The 23484-nt window shown below is 42.1% G+C and overlaps 1 protein-coding gene across 1 annotated transcript in view; it reads left to right on the top strand.

The window, feature by feature from the left end:
• The window catches only part of LOC133517358 (exocyst complex component 7), a 46179-nt gene that overhangs the window by 6663 nt on the left and 16032 nt on the right, over nt 1–23484 (top strand). Inside the window, exons 3-13 of the mRNA XM_061850653.1 lie at nt 1904–2031; nt 4082–4156; nt 5532–5649; nt 6546–6712; nt 7931–7995; nt 8971–9071; nt 10082–10272; nt 13628–13795; nt 18049–18187; nt 18982–19184; nt 22845–22951. Of these exons, the coding sequence (XP_061706637.1) occupies nt 1904–2031; nt 4082–4156; nt 5532–5649; nt 6546–6712; nt 7931–7995; nt 8971–9071; nt 10082–10272; nt 13628–13795; nt 18049–18187; nt 18982–19184; nt 22845–22951 (1462 nt within the window). The remainder of the gene's footprint in view (nt 1–1903; nt 2032–4081; nt 4157–5531; nt 5650–6545; nt 6713–7930; nt 7996–8970; nt 9072–10081; nt 10273–13627; nt 13796–18048; nt 18188–18981; nt 19185–22844; nt 22952–23484) is intronic.

The raw sequence follows: 23484 nt of genomic DNA on the forward strand, positions 1-23484 counted from the left end.
AATAGTTTTAAATTAAAAATGTCATCTGATACCCAGGAGTGATTCTTACGACTATACAATTTAAATGGAAAACAAATGTCAAAGTGATATTTAATAATATTTATAGTGGATGACGCCATCTGCGCAGCCGTGCGTCCACGGCGATTCCACAAATCATTCCAGTTTATACTGTATAATGCTTCTATGAAGGCAGCTCGGTTGGCATGAGTAAATGCGCGCGCCAGCCGCGCCGGTGCCGGTGGCGGGCGAGCCTGGTACACCACCTCACAGCGCACCGCGAGATGGTCACCAATGTTTGTGGTCACAGGAGACGCATGCGTTACACCGGGCTGGCAGTTAGTATATACATGGTCTAAACACGTGGCCGATTGGTTGCTAATCCTAGTATAAAAATCTACGATACATCGAAAGTTATATACAGCTAGTAAATCAGTCAAATTATTTTTTGTAGAGTAATCATTCAAAAAATCAATATTCATGTCACCTACAATAATGCAATCTTTATCGTAGTCCGCGATCTTAGCGAGCACACTTTCTAAGCGAGTCATAAATTCATTAGCGGTTATAATATTTGTTCTATAAATACACACAACAATTAAATTTAAGTCTAGTAATTCTATCGCGGATATTTCGCAATAAAGTTCGTTTGACAGTTGCTGTATGTCTCTTATTTCGACCGCCTTGACGGAATTTTTAACAAAAATGCACGAACCACCGTGAATGGCCTGTTTTCTACAAAAATGCGATATTAAACAATAACCATCTAAATGGATGCATGCAATTTTATCGTCCGTCAGCCAATGCTCCGTAAAAGCCAATATGTCACTACACTTTAGGTCAGTCTTCAATAGCACTTCCAACCTCTCCGTTTTATTGTTAAGAGATTGGACGTTTTGTTGACAAATCACAATCTTACGTGTTAACGGTGCGTCATTCGTTACATTGCAAGTGGTAGCAGGCAGCGTGCGCGCGTCCTCATCGTGTGGCGGCGGAGCGCGGACTGGGAGCGAGTCCCCGCCACTGGCGGGGGCGAGCGAGAAACCAGTCTGTGAATCGTATGCCCGGTGGCCACACAGTCGGCGTTGTTAGTTGGTCGTACAAACTTGCGGGCATGCCAATCACAAATGCTGCGTGTCTATTTGTTTTAATACTGCGTTTTTCGACAACGTATTCATTCGATTGCTCTATTTTACACAGAAACTGAAGTATTTGTTCTTCTGTCGTTTCTGGTTTAAATAGCCACGCTTGTATATATTTAATTTGTTCAACAGACTGGAGGTCCGAGTTCTCGTTGCCGGTTCCAACAATAATGGACTGCTTAGACTTGCGTGGTTTATTTTTCTTACTTCCAGCAACTTTCCATTCCTTGTCGTCTGCCTGCTCACCAGTCGCTTTACACTCACCTACCCCTTGCGGTGTTGCAACTTGCTGGTTTTGTGGCCCTACATCGGCGTTCATCGTATCTGTCTCCGTCTGCTCTGAAGCCGAAATCGTCTTCATTTGCGATGACATAGTTGGTGCTATAGACGTCCTTTTCTTGCTCGATGACTCATCTTGGGGCATTATTACATAAACTGACTAAGTCCCACAGTAAGCTCAATAAGGCTTGTGTTGAGGTACTTAGACAACGATATATATAATATATAAACATTTATAAATACTTAAATACATAGAAAACACCCATGACTCAGGAACAAATATCCATGCTCATCACACGAATAAATGCCCTTACCAGGATTTGAACCCGGGACCATCAGCTTCGTAGGCAGGGTCACTACCCACTAGGCCAAACCGGTCGTCAAATTACTTAAACTGTGTTTCCAGTTGTAGAACCACTTTTATCTCTGTATCATAAAGTGGAAATTTCATTTGTCACTTCCCTTATTCCGCCGGATTGTTGCAGACATGGAGCGCACAGTGAAAGCCCTGGACCATGTGATCAACTACTACATGGTGTCTCGAGAACTGGCAGATCTTGTGCAAGCTGGTCCACATACATCCAGCACTGATTCACTCAACATTTACTTAGAGGTATTTTAAGTTTAGGGTGAATCCATAAGTAAACCATGTTTTTATATCCTTGATAACCTCATTTAACTATGTATATATTAACACGCTTTTATTAGGTCGACCTCTATGTAACTATGTAATGGAATCTAAGGTAACTAATTTAACCATCTTCCAAGGATCGTAGTGTCATGAAAATTGGCAGCTGTATGTAGTTCTGATGACAATACAATAATATGGTACCGTCGAACTGATGATGGAGCCGGAAGATATGAACTGGAACTTCATGATGGAACATCGTATCACAGCTGTGTTTGGATTTGTTAGATAAGTTTTGTAATGAACTTTGTTTTTCTAGTGCTTTTTACACTATTTTTTTATTTTTATTTTATTTGACTTATGTAAGAAATATCATTTGATATTTACGACTAGCTTTTCAGTGAAGGAAAAGATCGTGAGGAAACCTGCAATACATCTGCGAAGCAATTCAAAGGTGTATGTGAAGTCCCCAATCCGCATTGGGCTAGCGTGGGGACTACAGCCCAAGCCCTCTCGCGCATGAGACGAGGCCTGTGCCCAGCAGTGGGACGTATATAGGCTGAATATTATATTATTATTATTATATATTTGACTTCACATTTAATCTTTTCCGTAATAGTTATTAATTTCTCCTGGACCGACATACACAAATGTCTCTGTTTGCCCCAATGGTTGACTGGTAGAGAATGCCTTTTGCCATTCCGTTCTCCATGTCCGGAATTTTGACTCTTAGAGACTATAATAAAAAAAAAAAAAATTATGTTCAGATTCCTCCGATCCATAGATTGTTAGTTACAAGACACTTATAAAACTACATTAGTAAAACTATCTTATATTACAGGTTTCATACAAATATCTATTTCTTAGGTCGTATGATATGGAGTTCGGTATAACGGCGGAGAATATCCGAATTAGAGACTATACATCTCTAAGGATAATTTGATAAAAGTCATTTAGTTCTGACATTTAAGAGATATTTACACCTCTAAATATTTTTTTTGTATCTGTTTTTTTTTTGTAATTGTATTTTATACTTAATTGTTGATGTGCTTGTTTTTGTTTGTATGTAAATTCCATGTTGACGTCTAAAAGTGCCCTTGTGGCCTATTTGCTGAATAAATGTTGAAGTTGAAGAAGTTGAATTTGTACATTTTTCGTTATCTGTGCAATAAAGTTTAAGTAAATAAACATCAGTGCTAAATATCCATAAATTTAACAGCTAATGTGTCTTTGCCGATGTATGGAATTACATACATTGTGCAACTATAAAAGTTTTCGCCTCAGAACACCAGAGTCCACCAGTACCCCTAGTGTAAATAAATTCGATTTCGAAACGTGACGTACGCGTTTGCGTTTAGTCTCATTTTGTATTGGATTTAGAAAGAGCGCGCCAAGCGGGACGTTTTGGAAACTCAAAATCCTATACAAAATTAGACTTAACGCAAACGCGTTCGCACGTTATGATGTCGATCAAATTTACACTAGGGGTACAGTTTCCAATGTTACCGGGACAAAGTCGTGAAGTGGTTGCAATTTCGAGTATTTGGAATGCTTTTTGCACTCTCTGCCGCAGCCCCAGCTCTCCGCACTGTGTGGGTAAGATGCGACAGAGCGAATGTACTTAAGCACGTCGCATCTAAATTGAGACGACGCCCATTAAACGAATTCTACGGATTTCACTGACGTGTCTTTGTCACTCGCGCGACATATTTTGGAGAGCCTAGGTCTCCTTTACGCACTAACGGTGCGAGCAGCGTTCACGACGGCCGTGTGAGACTACGCCCCTTCGCCCATGGAACCAGCGGTAACCCGTCCAGTCGTTTGCCGTCTGTCCTACTTAAACCCTGAGCCTTCAGAACACACCCTTTGGTTATATATAAACAAAATGTATATTGTAAAGCCAACTTCAACTGTCCGATATGCAGCTACAGTATTTTCAACTACTTTTGACAAACTCTTAGTTTTATAGTAAAATAGATGGAACTTGTTAAGTTTCCCCTTGCATTTATGATAGTAACATTGCTTTTAATTTCAGGCATTGGATAAGTTGGCAGAAGCTCAAAATTATTTCAACAAGAACAATCCACAGAGTGTAGAACTCGAAAATATTGTAAGTATAGATTTATTTTCCCTGGCAATAACTAAAATCAAAATAGCAAGTTTTTATCATTAGGGTTCCGTTGGGTTAAACGTGACCCTATTACTAAGACTCCGCCGTCCGTCTATCCGTCACCAGGCTCTATCTCATGAACCGTGATAGCTAGTTGTAATTTTTACAGACGATGTATTTCTGTTGCCGATATAACAACAAATACTAAAAAGCACGGAACCCTCGGTGCGCGAGTCTCTTGCCCGATTTTTTTATTGGTGTATAATGCGAGTCTGTAAAATTTAATCTATCGACATCGTCAGTTGGGAGTCATGTTGACCTTGAAACTAAATTACATCAATTAGTCTGACATATTGCCCGAATAATAGTACACCACAATGAATGAATGAATTTATTGCGTATTTGGAAATTCAAGTTACAAAGTAGCAGATACAATCGCAGAAAATGAGTCACACGGAACCCTACCTTTACTGGTGTACACGCTATTACATTTATTTCTAGAATTATGTTATTGTAAGGACTTGATTATTGAAACAACGACATATTGGAAGTGTCTTTTATTTGTAAAGCGCTGCCTCACTCTTACCTTACTGTTTATAGATATCTCTATTCTTGTTACTCTAACGGTGTTATTAAATATCGAATTAGACTACTATGGTTCGACCTAATAATCGACTTTGCCCTTACATGCCCTTTGAAATTTAAATTGAAAAGAATATATTATTTTAATTTTAAATTTCACATCTCTCTTACCCTTACATTATGAATATCCCAGATACCGCAATGACAGTTCTATTGCATCAATTTGTTCTACTGATATGTCATTTTAGAACCAAATTGGTAGTAAAGCAGAATATATTTCCGTTTTATACGTTGACAAATTTCAATTGCATTTGTCTTGCCAATTTTAATTTGTGAGCCATTAAGATAAGGCAATAAAAGGTTGTGGTGTGTGTACTACGACTTACCCACACACGTAGCTTTGTATATATGGCATGCACTCGTTATTTAACATATTTTAGACAAAATGAACGTATACTTAAGACCAGATAGTTATCCTTTGACGCTCCACCTCACATGGCGACTCTGCCAGTGCGGCCTTGTGCGCCTGCCGAACGAAAAGATAATGAATGATAAAAATTAAAACAATCGTATTTACAAGGACAAGTATTTATAAATATTTATATATTATATATATCGTTGTCTAAGTACCCTCAACACAAGCCTTATTGAGCTTACTGTGGGACTTAGTCAATTTGTGTAATGATGTCCTATAATATTTATTTATTTATTTCAGTATAAGTACACAGTTATACAATACATAATATATAGTGCTAGATAAATTCGATTTGGCTTGCAAACTTGATTGTCGCAGAACCAGTTGTACAACACGGGGGTTTTGAAACTGGAGACCGCTTTCGAAGAGCTGCTGAATCGCAACACACGTCCACTCTCACCCACCACTCTGATGGACATGATTGCTTTAGAAGAAGGTAAGCCACCAATTGGCTACTTGACTGTTTTTTGTAAATAATGTCAAACGATCTTGATTTTCCTGAGGATCAAATGTCTATATAGGACTCATGGCATTTGAGCAACACAAAGGTCAGAAATGAGAGTTAAAGTCATATAAGTGTGTCCTAAATGTGGAAGATGAAGGAAATTGCCATTTTGACCCTGAAATATTAGGTTGTCTGGAAGAGATCGCTTCTTAGCGATAAGATCGCCTGTTGTTACCTAACTTTTACGTGTTTTTTCATTTCCTGTCTATTTTTAACTGTATGGTGCACAATAAAGAATATTTACTTACTTAAATATTGCGTTTATGTGTATAGTTGTCATACAATTTATTTTTCAATAAAATGTAAGGAATCAAATAGTACCATTTTCTTTTATTTTTGAAAGACAAAAAAAAAAAAAATTAAGACTTCGGAGCCTTGTATTTTTTTATAATCTCAATATATTTTTTTAAAATTCCACTTTTTTTTATAATGGATGGCTCATTTTCTATCCATTTAACTAAATTTTGTTATAATATTCAACATGTGTCAAGTACCCAATTCATTTCATGGGTTTTTACTGCGATTTGCCCGAACAGTCATATGCAGAGCTTGGCTGGGGTTAGCTGTTGCTGTAGCTGAGTTTGCAGAATATGGAGTTCCGTACCCAAAGGGTAAAACGGGACCCTATTACTAAGACTCCAATGTCCGTCCGTCCGTCACCATGCCCATTTATCCCAGGGGGGATTTAAATCTTCTCGGGTCAGAGGTGTAGGTTTAGAGCCGGTGTAGCTTTATTTGACGTTCATAAGCGCATCGTAATATGCCTACTTGAATAATAAACTATCTTTATCTTATCGAAAACTGTTTTGTTGTGTAACCGGGTACAGACTCGAGCGTGGACAGCGTGAGCGTGTCGGGCTCGGGCCCCAGCTCGTGCGGCGCGGCGCCGGGCGCGGAGGCGCTGCTCGCGGCCCGGGCGCCGGCGGCCAGACAGGCTTTGAACGCCTTTAAAGATCATCTGAAAGCGCGGTCTGTCCCTCATGATCCTATCATGGTAAGTGACTGTTTAGACGCTAGGTGGCGTTGTTGTGAACGGTATGAGAGAGAGTAGGCAGTAATCTCTGAAAGCAGCCGGCCTCCCGTACAGGCCGTACTTACCGCTAGGGCTCCGGCGGCTAGACAAGCTTTGAACGCCTTTAAAGATCACTTGAAAGCGCGGTCTGTACCGCATGATCCTATCATGGCAAGTGACTGTTTAGACGCTAGGTGGCGTTGTTGTGAACGGTATGAAAGAAAGTAGGCAGTAGTCTCTGAAAGCAGGCGGTCTCCCGTACAGGCCCTACTTACGGCTAGGGCTCCGGCGGCCAGACAAGCTTTGAACGTGAAGATCATCTGAAAGCGCGGTCTGTCCCTCATGATCCTATCATGGTGAGTGATAGTTTAGTCGCTAGGTGGCGGCATGACCCTATCATGTTAAGTGACAGTTTAGTCGCTGGATGGCGTTGTTGTACAACAAAGGAAACTGTATTAAAGAAGAAGAGTAGTAGCACTACTTACTACGAATACTCCGGCAGCAAGACAAGTGCTTATTGCATTTAAAGATCATTTAAAAGCGCGGTCTGTTCCTCATGATCCTACCATGGTAAGTGATAGTTTAGCCGCTAGATGGCGTTGTTTTAAAACAAAGGAAACTGACGAAACGGTATTAAAAATAGTAGGCAGTAGTCTCTGAAAGCAGCCGGCCGCCCGTACAGGCCCTACTCACGGCTAGGGCTCCGGCGGCTAGATAAGCTTTGAACGCTTTTCAAGATCATCTGAAAGTCACCATGATAAGATCATCCGTACCGCACGATCATATCATGGTGAGTGACATTTTTACACCGATTATCTACTAGATGGCGTTGCAAGACGGAAGAAAACGTAAAAAGATATCAGGGAGGATCTGCCGGCCTCCAGTGCAGCTTGCTACGAAAGCTCCGGCTTTAAGACAGGTGCTTAATGCATTTAAAGATAATTTGAAGCGGTCGGTTGGGCCTCATGGTCCTGTCATAGTGATTGAGAGTTTAGTCGCTAGATGGCGTAATAGTGAGATTAGTTACCCAATTATTCACTAGATGGCGTAATAGTGAGATTAGTTACCCAATTATTCACTAGATGGCGCCACTCCTTTTAGAATTCTTGTTGTGACTCTCGTTGCATTTTTTTTAATTTACGCAATAATGTTTTGTAATCCCGTTATTAACTTACGTAGTTTAAAATGTCTTTGTTTCAGAGAGCTAAAAATCTACTGCACCGTTCTGACAGCACTACCAAGAAAACGAGCAAGATACAAAAAGTGTTAGTAAATTAAATTTTAATTTTGTATTTACAATCCAGTTGATATAAACCATTAAGGCTAAATTGACTAAAATACCGATAATTCTTTTATAATAATTTACAATACTTAAGCACGAAAACAACGATTTTACTAGAAAAGTTTAGACATATCTTTAATCTAAAAAAAAGTTTAATGTAGTAGTTTTTTGTCATGGTGGAGATAATTTAACCTGTATAATGGTGGAATGCATTTCTTTCAAGATTTAAAACTGTGTTGTTGGAAAAAAAATCTTATGTGTGAAAATGTTATTTACTCATTTTCGACTAGCTTTACAAACCTAGACTCGTACCTATTTTAATGCCTTTAATAAATAAATATTATAGGACATTATTACACAAATTGACTAAGTCCCACAGTAAGCTCAATAAGGCTTGTGTTGAGGGTACTTAGACAACGATATATATAATATATAAATATTTATAAATACTTAAATACATAGAAAACACCCATGACTCAGGAACAAATATCCATGCTCATCACACGAATAAATGCCCTTACTAGGATTTGAACCCGGGACCATCAGCTTCGTAGGCAGGGTCACTACCCACTAGGCCAAACCGGTCGTCATTTAATTATTTAGCATTCACATAAAGTACTATTTTACAAGCTTTTATTTAACATGCCCTGTTAGTATGCATGTTATTTTATTAGTGTGAAATCTTGGAAGCTAAATTTGACCCACTTCCCGATTTCCGATTGAGCTGAAAATTTGCACATGTAAGTCGGGAGACAATGCAATATAAGGATACCATCAAGCTGATCTGGAGATGGAGACCGGAGGTGGCCATGGGAATTCTGTGATAAAACAACGCAACCTAATTGTGTTTCGGGTATTTTTAATTATCTCGATGAGTATTAGTTGCCTGTGGTAAAAATATATATTCAGCAACAATGACATTATTGCCAAAAACTTATTTAAAAGCTGTTTATTGCAGGATAGAAAAGCGAGCGAACAAAATAATCCAAAAGGCTTCACAGACACTCGAGAATTCTACCGGGCTAGCGATCGGCCCTCGCCGCTCCGTCAGCGAGGCTTGTGAGTTTCCTTCTTATGTCACTTTTTCCTCAGTTTTGAGGTGATTTTTCACGTTTCTTCGTCAATATCAAGAAATATGGTTACCAACACGTTGTTCAACTTTTGTTTGAATGTCGGTTTTTAGATGACATCTCTATTAGTCTTTAACCTCCGGTAGGGTCACGACACTAGCCTTTTCCGGCAGCCATTAACCTCTTCGTTGAACTTGACTAAGTGCACGCTGCTGCATATTAAAATCCTTAAAAATAGTATAAAGCCACCTTTCGAGTTCTGAATTAGTATTTAAAGTTAATAAAACAAGTGCCAATCACATTGTGCGTGTGGATAAGTGTGGAGCTGCGCTGTGAGGTATCCTCAGGTCCAAAAGGGTTACGGTAAGCCGAGCTCGCACGTTTTCCGCTGACTAGGAATCCTCGGGGAGCGAGCCTAAATCCACGCAAGCCTCATCATTGTAGAAAGGTATGTGGTTGAGCACAATTTTCTAGTAGAAAAACCTTAGTTTTAAAACGTTTTAAAACTATGAACGAAAATCGTGTTGGTTTAAATCAAAATATAGAAAAACCTTGTTCAAAAAGATTTCGATTACTCATTTAATTTGTCGGTTTAAATTAATCGAAAGATATTTTTTATGTCCACCATTAAATTTAGTACATTTAAAAACACACGTTAAAGTTAAATAAGGCTATTTGGAAATAGATGGTCTTTATTTTAATTTGATAGCTTTCTCAAGAGATTATAATTATATAGTACGCAGCCTGCATATGGCAGGTGCTTCAAAAAAGTGTACAGGTTGTCTGTGTACGATAAGCATCCTGACCGAATTTTCAGTCATCTTTTTGCATTTTTTTCTGTTCTATACGGCACAACAGAGGTTTGAACCCGCTATTTTTGACCACCACACACTCATAAAAAGTGAAAGGGTCAACAACGCATTACACCCCTTTTATTTCACGTACGCTTATTTGTCATCGTCGTTGAAAACCTCAAAAACGACTACCACGTGCTTGCAGACACTGAAGAGTCGTACGAAGCGCTAGAAGAGTGGGAATCGATGCTAGCGGGCTCCGTGGCGGCCGCGCTGGCTCGGCTCGCGCGGCACGAGCAGCGCGCTCTCCTGGGACTCGTGCCGCTAACTCGTCTGCCACCGTTACTCGCCCAGATTCTACACGAGTGCTTCGCTACTCTGCACCAGGATGTCGAGGTAAATAATACAACTTTAGAGTAGGGAGAGATAGCTGTGCGCGTGCATATATAACAACTTTTTTCATTGTTTTCTATGTTTAGAGACTCAAAATTCAAATTTTACATGAGTGCTTCGCTACGTTGCGACAGGGTGTCGAGGGATTATTTCATCATTAATATGTGTTTGTATATTCTTCCAGGAGCTCTTCAATAAATTTAACACCTTTTTTAATGCGTACAACAATTTTTTATTACGTTTAAGAAAATTAACAAAAATGTGTGTTGGCTTGACCGCGATCGGATAGCGTCTGTATGACGAGTGGCGGGGCGCATCCTATGCAGAACACGGTGTCGACACGGTGCTGCTTGCCGTAGGGGCGCGGTGTTTTACTGTCTCTGAACAGTGTTTAATGCCGAACGTTCAAATATCGTACCTTGGGAGAGTTGGGATGCAGAGATAGTTGGCATGCATTTCGCTGTAATTGTTATACAATGTGTTTGTACATGTATAGGTGAGCCGTTAACCATACCCATATATATACCATACCCTATGTTTATTCTCAACCATTTTAAAAACGAAACCTTTTAAGTTTTATGGCGCCAAACACGACTGCACTTGCTTAATGTACCATTATCTGTCCATTTACCTATCGCACATAAAAAAAAAATATTCGATAGCTTATGAATAAGGGCATAACTTTCAAGCATATATGTCACAATTTCCACAATTACTCGTGAATTAATGATAAAAAGAAAAATAGTCTTAAACTAAGTTAAAATGTAAAAAATATCAAATTTTTATAAATCAATGGTCTCCATCCAAGCTTAAACCTGCAGATTATGCCTCACGAGGTTTGCGTCCATCAGAGCTTTCAACTACTTCAATGTGGTTTAATGGACCAGAGTACCTTAAAAAGGAACCAATAAAATATGACAGACCAAAAAACATAATCACAGATTTCGAAGTAACAAGGGCTTTGCATATTACAAGTGATTGTACAATTTGGGATAGGTTTTCATCGTTATCACGACTGATTCGAGTGATTGCTTATTGCAGACGTTTCTTAATTAAACTCAAGAAGACCTGTCACTTAAAGATACGATACAAAATATTTAACCAGTAAAGAACTAAAGGAAGCTCTCGACGTTTGCCTACGACAATGCCAAAGGGAATATTTTGAAGAAGAGATTAAAAAGTTAAAAAACCAGGAAGCACAAATGCCACGAGGTTCAAACTTAAAGTCCCTGAATCCATTTTTAGATGACCTAGAAATAATGAGAGTTGGAGGACGATTAGAAAATCCACTTAACTCTCCACTCTCCACTTAAGCAACGATAGGAAGCATCCAATATTACTGCCCAAAATCTCTACATTATCACGTCTTATAGTATTGGACGCTCATATCAAGACTTTACATGGTGCCCCACAAATTATGCAAAATTACATCAATTCAAGATATTGGATTTTAGCATCAAAAGATTTAGTAAATGCCTGCTTTCGAAAGTGTGTGACTTGTATCAGACATTCTATAGCAAGTCGATCTAAATCGCAATTAATGGGACAATTACCAGAAGCCAGGGTTACACCAGCACGTCCGTTCAAATTTTGTGGTGTCGACTATGCCGGCCCTATCAACCTCCGAACGTCTGGAGGACGTGGACACAGATCCTTTAAAGGATATATATGCCTATTTATTTGTATGTCTACGCGAGCTGTCCATATTGAAGTAGTCAGCAGCCTTACAACTGAAGGATTCATACAAGCCTTCAAACGATTGGTAGCTAGACGTGGTCCCTGTCGAGAAATTTGGAGTGACAATGGAACAAATTTTCAGGGTGCCTCCAGAGAACTTAAATTAATGCTACAAGCAGAGAATAAGAATATGTTCTCAGAAATTGCAGAAGCTTTGGCAACCGAAGGCACCACATGGCATTTTATTCCACCACATGCTCCCAATTTCGGCGGTTTGTGGGAAGCAGGTATCAAATCAACAAAGTACCACCTGAAACGGGTTATAGGTGAATCCACGCTGACTTATGAAGAAATGGCGACGGTGTTGACTCAGGTAGAGGCTTGTCTAAACTCTAGACCTCTAGCCCGTATAACCAATGATCCAGACAATACAAATGTTTTGACACCTGGACATTTCTTAGTTGGAGAACCACTGGTTACAGTGCCAGATTATGATTACTCAAACACTAATGTTAGCAGTTTGCGCAGGTGGCAGTTTACGCAACGCATGGTTCAGGATTTTTGGCGTAAATGGTCAAATGAATACCTCACAAGGTTTTTACACCGTTATAAATGGTCTCAACAGACTCCAGAACCCAACATTGGAGATGTTGTCCTAATCAAGGAAGACTTGCCACCAAGTCGTTGGCTGCTTGGCAGGATTGTTAACAAACACCCTGGTTCGGACAACATAACTCGCGTTGTTACTTTACGTTCAAAGGGGTCATTAATAAAACGCCCAACCTCCAAAGTGTGTGTTCTGCCAGTTAGTAATTAAGTTGCATGTCAAATTAAAAGCTGTCATTTCCTACTATTAAGTTTCTTCCCGGGCGGACAATCTCGTGTTAATTTTAAGTAAAATTTTAATAATATATTTTTATTTATTTTTTTGGTCAAAGATAGACCAGTTTCTAGTTTTATGACAGTATTGTTTGTGCCTGTTACTTTTACTCTAATTAAAGGTATTCTTCATATGTACACAATCAGAAGAATATTATATTGCTATAACTTAGATTATATAGCTTTACTTTCTTAGTTTGTTATCTTATCTTTTGTAAGCTCCTTAGGAAGGTTTTACACATCTATTCAACGTTTTTATAAAACTCCCGTCACGGTGGGCGGTATTCTCCTGTAATTAAAGAACGTAAGACGTTCCTTGGTGGGCGGAATGTACAACTTGTATTGTATAGCAAGCATAATGTACCAATATCCCGCTAGATGGCGCTGTTCCCTCCGCGCAGATTCGTAGATCGCGGTGATAAGATTTTTCTTAGATTGTATAAGTATCCTGTCATGTTCTTTGTTTACCAACATCAATAAACCGCCTACTTTGGATGGACAGTTTTGTTTGGTTTGTTCAAAATGAGAGTACAGGATGTCACTTACAAGTTGACATCAAAATGATCCGCTAGCTTAAACATTTTCCAAGTTACACGAGTCCAAACAAGACTTCTGTAATGTGCGTCGAACTAAGTCGCTTATTCCAAATGATAATTCAGGCGGCGGGTAAGTATTCCTTGGAACCGAGTTGACGCAGTTTGCCCGAGTCAAAACGCTTCGCTAACGCTTCAGTCAATAACAGAGGCTTTTAAAGTTTATTAAATAAGGTGGTAAGTTTTTTAATAAATGTGGTTTCTTTTAGCGCGCGTGCCAGCGTAGCCGTCGCGCTTGTGCGCGCAGCTCTTGCGGCGCATCAGCGTGCTGGGCGCTGCTGGCGCGCCTGCAGCGCCTGCAGCCCGACGTGGCGCGCGCGCTCGCGCCCGCCGAGCCCACTGTCTACACTAGCATCGTCAACAACTGCCACATGCACGTGAGTATTATAGTGTCGCATCAGCGTGCTGGGCGCTGCTGGCGCGCCTGCAGCGCCTGCAGCCCGACGTGGCGCGCGCGCTCGCGCCCGCCGAGCCCACTGTCTACACTAGCATCGTCAACAACTGCCACATGCACGTGAGTATTATAGTGTCGCATCAGCGTGCTGGGCGCTGCTGGCGCGCCTGCAGCGCCTGCAGCCCGACGTGGCGCGCGCGCTCGCGCCCGCCGAGCCCACTGTCTACACTAGCATCGTCAACAACTGCCACATGCACGTGAGTATTATAGTGTCGCATCAGCGTGCTGGGCGCTGCTGGCGCGCCTGCAGCGCCTGCAGCCCGACGTGGCGCGCGCGCTCGCGCCCGCCGAGCCCACTGTCTACACTAGCATCGTCAACAACTGCCACATGCACGTGAGTATTATAGTGTCGCATCAGCGTGCTGGGCGCTGCTGGCGCGCCTGCAGCGCCTGCAGCCCGACGTGGCGCGCGCGCTCGCGCCCGCCGAGCCCACTGTCTACACTAGCATCGTCAACAACTGCCACATGCACGTGAGTATTATAGTGTCGCATCAGCGTGCTGGGCGCTGCTGGCGCGCCTGCAGCGCCTGCAGCCCGACGTGGCGCGCGCGCTCGCGCCCGCCGAGCCCACTGTCTACACTAGCATCGTCAACAACTGCCACATGCACGTGAGTATTATAGTGTCGCATCAGCGTGCTGGGCGCTGCTGGCGCGCCTGCAGCGCCTGCAGCCCGACGTGGCGCGCGCGCTCGCGCCCGCCGAGCCCACTGTCTACACTAGCATCGTCAACAACTGCCACATGCACGTGAGTATTATAGTGTCGCATCAGCGTGCTGGGCGCTGCTGGCGCGCCTGCAGCGCCTGCAGCCCGACGTGGCGCGCGCGCTCGCGCCCGCCGAGCCCACTGTCTACACTAGCATCGTCAACAACTGCCACATGCACGTGAGTATTATAGTGTCGCATCAGCGTGCTGGGCGCTGCTGGCGCGCCTGCAGCGCCTGCAGCCCGACGTGGCGCGCGCGCTCGCGCCCGCCGAGCCCACTGTCTACACTAGCATCGTCAACAACTGCCACATGCACGTGAGTATTATAGTGTCGCATCAGCGTGCTGGGCGCTGCTGGCGCGCCTGCAGCGCCTGCAGCCCGACGTGGCGCGCGCGCTCGCGCCCGCCGAGCCCACTGTCTACACTAGCATCGTCAACAACTGCCACATGCACGTGAGTATTATAGTGTCGCATCAGCGTGCTGGGCGCTGCTGGCGCGCCTGCAGCGCCTGCAGCCCGACGTGGCGCGCGCGCTCGCGCCCGCCGAGCCCACTGTCTACACTAGCATCGTCAACAACTGCCACATGCACGTGAGTATTATAGTGTCGCATCAGCGTGCTGGGCGCTGCTGGCGCGCCTGCAGCGCCTGCAGCCCGACGTGGCGCGCGCGCTCGCGCCCGCCGAGCCCACTGTCTACACTAGCATCGTCAACAACTGCCACATGCACGTGAGTATTATAGTGTCGCATCAGCGTGCTGGGCGCTGCTGGCGCGCCTGCAGCGCCTGCAGCCCGACGTGGCGCGCGCGCTCGCGCCCGCCGAGCCCACTGTCTACACTAGCATCGTCAACAACTGCCACATGCACGTGAGTATTATAGTGTCGCATCAGCGTGCTGGGCGCTGCTGGCGCGCCTGCAGCGCCTGCAGCCCGACGTGGCGCGCGCGCTCGCGCCCGCCGAGCCCGCTGTCTACACTAGCATCGTCAACAACTGCCACATGCACGTGAGTATTAAAATAATCCACTAGATGTCGCTGTACAACCCAACACAGTTTATGGGCTATACTAGTTTAGCCAAAAACTGTACCGAGCGCTGTTTGCACGACTTCAGCTTGCATTGTCAACATTGAGTAACAAAATTACTTAATTATCCGCTAGATGTCGCTATACCGACAGAGACAATTCTTTACTTCTGTAAACTAGTTTAGTCAACAACTGCAGCCCTACGTGGCGTGCGCACTGGCTTCCCCCGAGCCTACTGTCTACACTAGCATTGTCAACAACCGCCACATGCAGATTAGTATTAAAATAATCCGCTAGATGTCGCTGTACAAACCAACACAGTTTTTAGACTATACCAGTTTAGTAAAAAACTGTACCGAGCGCTGCACGCACGACTTCAGCTTATATAATAGTATTGTCATCTTCTGTCACATGCATGTGAGTAACAAAATTTCTTGATTGTCCGCTAGATGTCGGTATACCGACCGAGACAATTCTTTACTTATGCAAACTAGTTTAGTCAACAACTGCAGCCTGACGTGGCGTGTGCACTCACTTCCCCCGAGCCTACTGTCTACACTAGCATTGTCAACAACTGCCACATGCACATTAGTATTAAAATAATCGGCTAGATGTCGCTGTACAAACCAACACAGTTTTTAGACTATACTAGTTTAGTCAAAAACTGACTTCAGCTTATATAATAGTATTGTCATCATCTGTCACATGCACGTGAGTAACAAAATTACTTGATTATCCGCTAGATGTCGCTATACTGACCGAGATAATTCTCGAGACAGAAATGCCTTTTAACAAATATTTTTTTTAATTTTCTATGGGGGGCTTGTAATTCTAACCTAGCCTAAACCTAATTTTCTATAAACAACCCAAACCTCTAACCTAACCCAAACCTACTTTTCTATAAACAAATCCTTTCTGTGGGAGTTGCAGTTATAACCTAACCGAAACCTACTTTTCTGTAAGCAGTTCGTTTCTGTGGGGGGTTGTAGTACTAATTTCTCCTATCTTTGGTATAATATTTTCGTAATAATTATATTCTGCATAACTTTAGCCATAATGTACAATATGTACATAAACTCACTTGCTACTGGATTATTGCTCATACGTACTCTACGCATAATTCTTTATGATGGAAATAACTTTTGGTATAGAATTAATGTCCGAAACAAGACCTTGCATATGTTTATTTATACACGCATAAAATCTTATAGCATCGAAGAGTTTTGTATGATTGCAATACTCATATAGGTATGTATGAAGGCCGAATATTCACTGCCGAATGTTTTACAATATATATATGTAAAGGCTTTTGGATCTGGGTGGCTCCGGGCTTGCGGAAGAGCAGCCCTTCTGCCCTTGCGTGGCGAAGCAGCTGGCGAGGGCTGCCCACCTTTCGCGCCTCCTATTTCGCAATTCCTCTCTAGGGGTAGGACAGACAAGACTTCTCTGATTCGATTTTGGTGGTGTGGTATAAAAGTTAATATAATATGAAATACCAAACCAAACCATAGTCACCCTTAGACAACACGTTGACACTGTTGAGTGCACTAACAATTTGCCTTCGGCAATTTGCATTACTCTTTACGACGCCATTTGTAAAGCGTTTAAGTCTTAATTGCCTGGTTCTATTTTCCTTTAAAAATCATTTGTAGTTTTACATGTATGTAAAATGTATAATTGTTGGTGCAATAAAGAATATTTACTTACTTACTTACTTAGAAAATCGCGTATTTCATTTTTCCGAATTTACAAAAACCGAAATTCTGAATGACAATCGGCCAGGTCAATTTAAAACCGGAATTTTAATATGACAATCGGATTTTTAGTATCCGGAAATAGCGAAGTCGTGGTTTTCTTCTGTCGTGGTTTTCAAAATCGTTATTTTGAAATTTCGGACGTATGAAATATTAGAATTATGAAAATCGAGGTTATGAATGTCGGGAAAACATATTTCCGTTTTCCCGACATTCCGTTTAATTGCCGCATTCCCGCATTCACGGGAATAGCTTTTATTTAGTTATCAAAACTGATAAAAAATTCGCGCTACCAATTATTTCACGAAATAACGCGTCCAGAGAGGTTAGGTTTCGTTTGCTATTCGTACACTAGATGGCGCTATTATCCAGCCGAAATGTCGCATAATCGATTAAATATATAAATAATAATAAATAAATATTATAGAACATTATTACACAAATTGACTAAGTCCCACAGTAAGCTCAATAAGGCTTGTGTTGAGGGTACTTAGACAACGATATATATATAACATATAAATATTTATAAATACTTAAATACATAGAACACACCATGACTCAGGAACAAATATCCATGCACATCACACGAATAAATGCCCTTACCAGGATTTGAACCCGGGACCATCAGCTTCGTAGGCAGGGTCACTACCCACTAGGCCAAGCCGGTCGTCAAAAATATAATTGATTGTTGCTCCCCAGTGTCTGAAATCGCTAGAAGAGTGGGTGTCGGGGCTCCGCAGCGACACGTTCGCGGGCGCCGTGGACGGCACCGTGCACCAGCTGGCCGTGGCCGCGCTGGCGCACTGCCACACGCTGGCGCGCCACCTGCAGACCATAGGTAATGGCACGTTTGCTGTTCCTTGTATGGCTTGACTAGTTTAAAGTCCAACTGGGGAAGTACCTCCACCTTCAGCAAATCCCAGCTAAATAACACTAGACCCTACTCATAGTGTTGTGTTCCTGCCGGTGAGTAAGGTTGCCAGATCTCAACGAGGGGCGGGAGGGGGTTAGGGCCGGCAACGCGCATGTAACTCCTCTGGAGTTGCAGGCGTACATAGGCTACGGATACTGCTTACCATCAGGCGGGCCGTATGCTTGTTTGCCACCGACGTAGTATAAAAAAAAAGTATTTTTTTGTTGAATCGTAGAAAAAATATTGTATATAATAGTGATATAATCAAGCTTTTCAATCTCATACCTTACTTAGGCAATTCAGCAAGCTTTGTTGCCTAAACACGGTACCTGACTGAAAAGTTCTGTATTATGAAATGAAAATCATTTATTTCGAGCTAAAAACTCATATAGTGTTAGTACAAACAACAATTATTATTTATCTACTTATATATATATATATAAGTTAGTACAGTCGACGTCACCAACATCTTTACAAGCCAACATGCCAATAATATATTTACACGCCTCTATGACACTGACTTTAAGGTCGCGTTGACATATATTTGAAATGTTGGGTTGTAAAGATATCTGTGTACTCGACTGTACAATATAAACAAAACAATAAATACCTAAAACTAATTAACATAATCTATTTATTATATCACAATCGTATAAAATAGTATAATATTTAATATTTTTTTGTTATTTATTTGAAACGTACGGTACCGTGTCGGGCAGGGCCGGCGCTGGCCTCGGAGCCGGCCTACGCGCGCGCCGCCGCCGCGCTGCCCGGCGCGCCCGACCGCCACGCCGCGCTGCTCGGCCTCTACGTGCGCAAGGTGCTCGCGCAACTCAACCTCGTGCTGCGCAACAAGAGCGAGCAGTACCCTGATGCGTTGAAGGCGATATTTCTGCTGAACAACACTCTATACTTACTGCAGGTATGTTTTATAGGGATAACTGTCCTTAGTTGACTCGTAGGTTACTCAGTTGACCGATATGTGACATTTCATGATGTCCAAGTGTGCCAAGTATTCGCGCAACTCAACCTAGTGCTGCGCAACAAGAGCGAGCAGTATTCTGATGCGTTGAAGGCGATATTTCTGCTGAACAACACTCTATACTTACTGCAGGTATGTTTTATACAGATATAACTGTCCCTACTTGACTCAGTTGACCGATATGTGACATTTCATGATGTCTAAATGCGAAAAATACTCGCCCAACTCAAGCTAGTGCTGCGCAACAGGAGCGAGCAGTACCCTGATGCATTGAAGGCGATATTTCTGCTGAACAACACTCTATACTTACTGCAGGTATGTTTTATACAGATATACTGACCCCAGTTGACTTAGTTGACCGATATGTGACATTTCATGATGTCTAAATGCGGAAAATACTCGCCCAACTCAAGCTAGTGCTGCGCAACAGGAGCGAGCAGTACCCTGATGCATTGAAGGCGATATTTCTGCTGAACAACACTCTATACTTACTGCAGGTATGTTTTATACAGATATACTGACCCCAGTTGACTTAGTTGACCGATATGTGACATTTCATGATGTCTAAATGCGGAAAATACTCGCCCAACTCAAGCTAGTGCTGCGCAACAGGAGCGAGCAGTACCCTGATGCATTGAAGGCGATATTTCTGCTGAACAACACTCTATACTTACTGCAGGTATGTTTTATACAGATATACTGACCCCAGTTGACTTAGTTGACCGATATGTGACATTTCATGATGTCTAAATGCGGAAAATACTCGCCCAACTCAAGCTAGTGCTGCGCAATAAGAGCGAGCAGTACCCTGACGCTTTGAAGGCGATATTTCTGCTGAACAACACTCTATACTTACTGCAGGTATGTTTTATAGGGATAACTGTCCTTAGTTGACTCGTAGGTTACTCAGTTGACCGATATGTGACATTTCATGATGTCCAAGTGTGCCAAGTATTCGCGCAACTCAACCTAGTGCTGCGCAACAAGAGCGAGCAGTATTCTGATGCGTTGAAGGCGATATTTCTGCTGAACAACACTCTATACTTACTGCAGGTATGTTTTATACAGATATAACTGTCCCTACTTGACTCAGTTGACCGATATGTGACATTTCATGATGTCTAAATGCGAAAAATACTCGCCCAACTCAAGCTAGTGCTGCGCAACAGGAGCGAGCAGTACCCTGATGCATTGAAGGCGATATTTCTGCTGAACAACACTCTATACTTACTGCAGGTATGTTTTATACAGATATACTGACCCCAGTTGACTTAGTTGACCGATATGTGACATTTCATGATGTCTAAATGCGGAAAATACTCGCCCAACTCAAGCTAGTGCTGCGCAACAGGAGCGAGCAGTACCCTGATGCATTGAAGGCGATATTTCTGCTGAACAACACTCTATACTTACTGCAGGTATGTTTTATACAGATATACTGACCCCAGTTGACTTAGTTGACCGATATGTGACATTTCATGATGTCTAAATGCGGAAAATACTCGCCCAACTCAAGCTAGTGCTGCGCAACAGGAGCGAGCAGTACCCTGATGCATTGAAGGCGATATTTCTGCTGAACAACACTCTATACTTACTGCAGGTATGTTTTATACAGATATACTGACCCCAGTTGACTTAGTTGACCGATATGTGACATTTCATGATGTCTAAATGCGGAAAATACTCGCCCAACTCAAGCTAGTGCTGCGCAATAAGAGCGAGCAGTACCCTGACGCTTTGAAGGCGATATTTCTGCTGAACAACACTCTATACTTACTGCAGGTATGTTTTATACAGATATAACTGTCCCTAGTTGACTCAGTTGACCGATATGTGACATTTCATGATGTCTAAATGCGGAAAATACTCGCACAACTCAAGCTAGTGCTGCGCAACAAGAGCGAGCAGTACCCTGATGCTTTGAAGGCGATATTTCTGCTGAACAACACTCTATACTTACTGCAGGTATGTTTTATAGGGATAACTGTTCTTAGTTGACTCGTAAGTTACTCAGTTGACCGATATGTGACATTTCATGATGTCCAAGTGTGCCAAGTATTCGCGCAACTAGACCTAGTGCTGCGCAACAGGAGCGAGCAATACCCTGATGCGTTGAAGGCGATATTTCTGCTGAACAACACTCTATACTTACTGCAGGTATGTTTTATAGGGATAACTGTCCTTAGTTGACTCCTAGGTTACTCATTTGACCGATATGTGACATTTCATGATGTCCAAGTGTGCCAATTATTCGCGCAACTAGACCTAGTGCTGCGCAACAGGAGCGAGCAGTACCCTGACGCGTTGAAGGCGATATTTCTGCTGAACAACACTCTATACTTACTGCAGGTATGTTTTATAGGGATAACTGTCCTTAGTTGACTCGTAGGTTACTCAGTTGACCGATATGTGACATTTCATGATGTCCAAGTGTGCCAAGTATTCGCGCAACTCGACCTAGTGCTGCGCAACAAGAATGAGCAGTATTCTGATGCTTTGAAGGCGATATTTTTGGGAGAATCAACTTTTCAGCGTCACTCGTTGCCATGGTTACGATTAGTTGTCCAGGGGACAAAAGTTCATTGAAATACTGATTTTATGGTACTTAAATGTATCAAACTTGCGTTTTTGTGGTCGTTATAACCAATGTCCATAATGGGCCCCCTACTAAGCATGTTAATAGAACGGCATACAACGTCTCTTCAAACAAACTGTGCCACTGTTGTCCCTTGGACAACGGGACAGGATAACAAAACAAAAAAAGTTGATTCACCCTTTTCCTATACAGCACTCTACACTCTACAGGATGCTTTTGAGGAATAATGTGTAGGTCATACTGATCAACTTTTACCTTGGGGCTAACCCGAGATCGCGAAAAAAAAAATCTGCCGTCTCACACATTTCGGTGAATCAGAGTCACCGCCGCCCCTGTTTGATATTTAACAAATTTAACACATATCAGTAAAAGAGTAAGAATCAAAGTCAAATGGCGTTCTAAAAGTTTCAATCATGTGTCGTAAGATGGCAGTAAATTTAGTAGACTACAAAATTTACTTTTTTGTTCTTTTATTCTTTGGTAATATGTACAGTCACGTCTGAAAATATCCATACGGACAAAGTACCAAAAATATGTATACGCTACCTTAATATACAGGCAATACAAGGACGTGCTCAAACGGCATCTGAGCGCTTGCGCCATCGACCCTGAGCGTTGGGAGGAGCTTGCTGGAAGGAGGTCTTCTTGGCGTTCTACCATCCATAACGGTGTCAAAACATTCGAAGATAACCGCCTCACTACCCTAGACATAAAACGCCAGTTACGGAAAGAGAGACCTAAGCCCTCCTACGTGTACACGTTCAACGCAGCTGGCCAACTTTATTGTCACGCGTGCAATAGAGTATTTAAGAGCAAGTTCGGCCTGGCCAGCCACATTAGGGCTCATGCTAGACAACGTCCATAATGTGTTTATTTGGGGTCGCCGTCATCGAAAACGATGAGGACTATATATATACAGGCAATAAGGTCGTGTATACATATTTTTGGCACTTTGTCCGCATCGATATTTTCAGACGTAATAATGTTTATATAATATGTCGCAGGGCTTACAGCGTAGTGGGTTGATCGAGGTGCTCATGACGGTGGAACCGGACTGCGAGGCTACCTACCGGGACATGGTACACGAGTACAAGAACAACTACCTGCAGAGGTAGGTACCCGACGAAGTACCCGGCGATAAATACATAAATATTATAGGACATTCTTACACGAATTGACTAAGTCCCACGGTAAGCTCAAGAAGGCTTGTGTTGTGGGTACTTAGACAACGATGTATATAATATATAAATATTTATAAATACTTAAACACATAGAAAACACCCATGACTCAGGAACAAATATCCTCAGACAACGCTATATACTCGGTGTAACACGAGAAACCCGAAAGATTTTAACCAAGCACTTCTTGAGGCCTGAAAAGGAAAAAAATGAGTTTAAGTTAATTTCGTCAATAAAATATATTTTTGTGTATTTTTTTTGTCAAATTTTTGAATATATTTGTACTTAAAAAGTTTATGTTATGGTCAAACTGGCTCTAAAAATGAATTTTTGCGTTTTTTTTTTTGTAAAACCTACTTTTTGAAAAGGTTACTTGTCACTTTTTGACATCTATCAATAAGGATATTTACACTAAGTTACAATAAAAAGATGTTTTTCTTAATTTCTATTAACTCTCAAACTAGG

The sequence above is a fragment of the Cydia pomonella genome, chromosome 4 (genome assembly GCF_033807575.1).
Source record: "Cydia pomonella isolate Wapato2018A chromosome 4, ilCydPomo1, whole genome shotgun sequence".
NCBI lineage: Eukaryota > Metazoa > Arthropoda > Insecta > Lepidoptera > Tortricidae > Cydia > Cydia pomonella.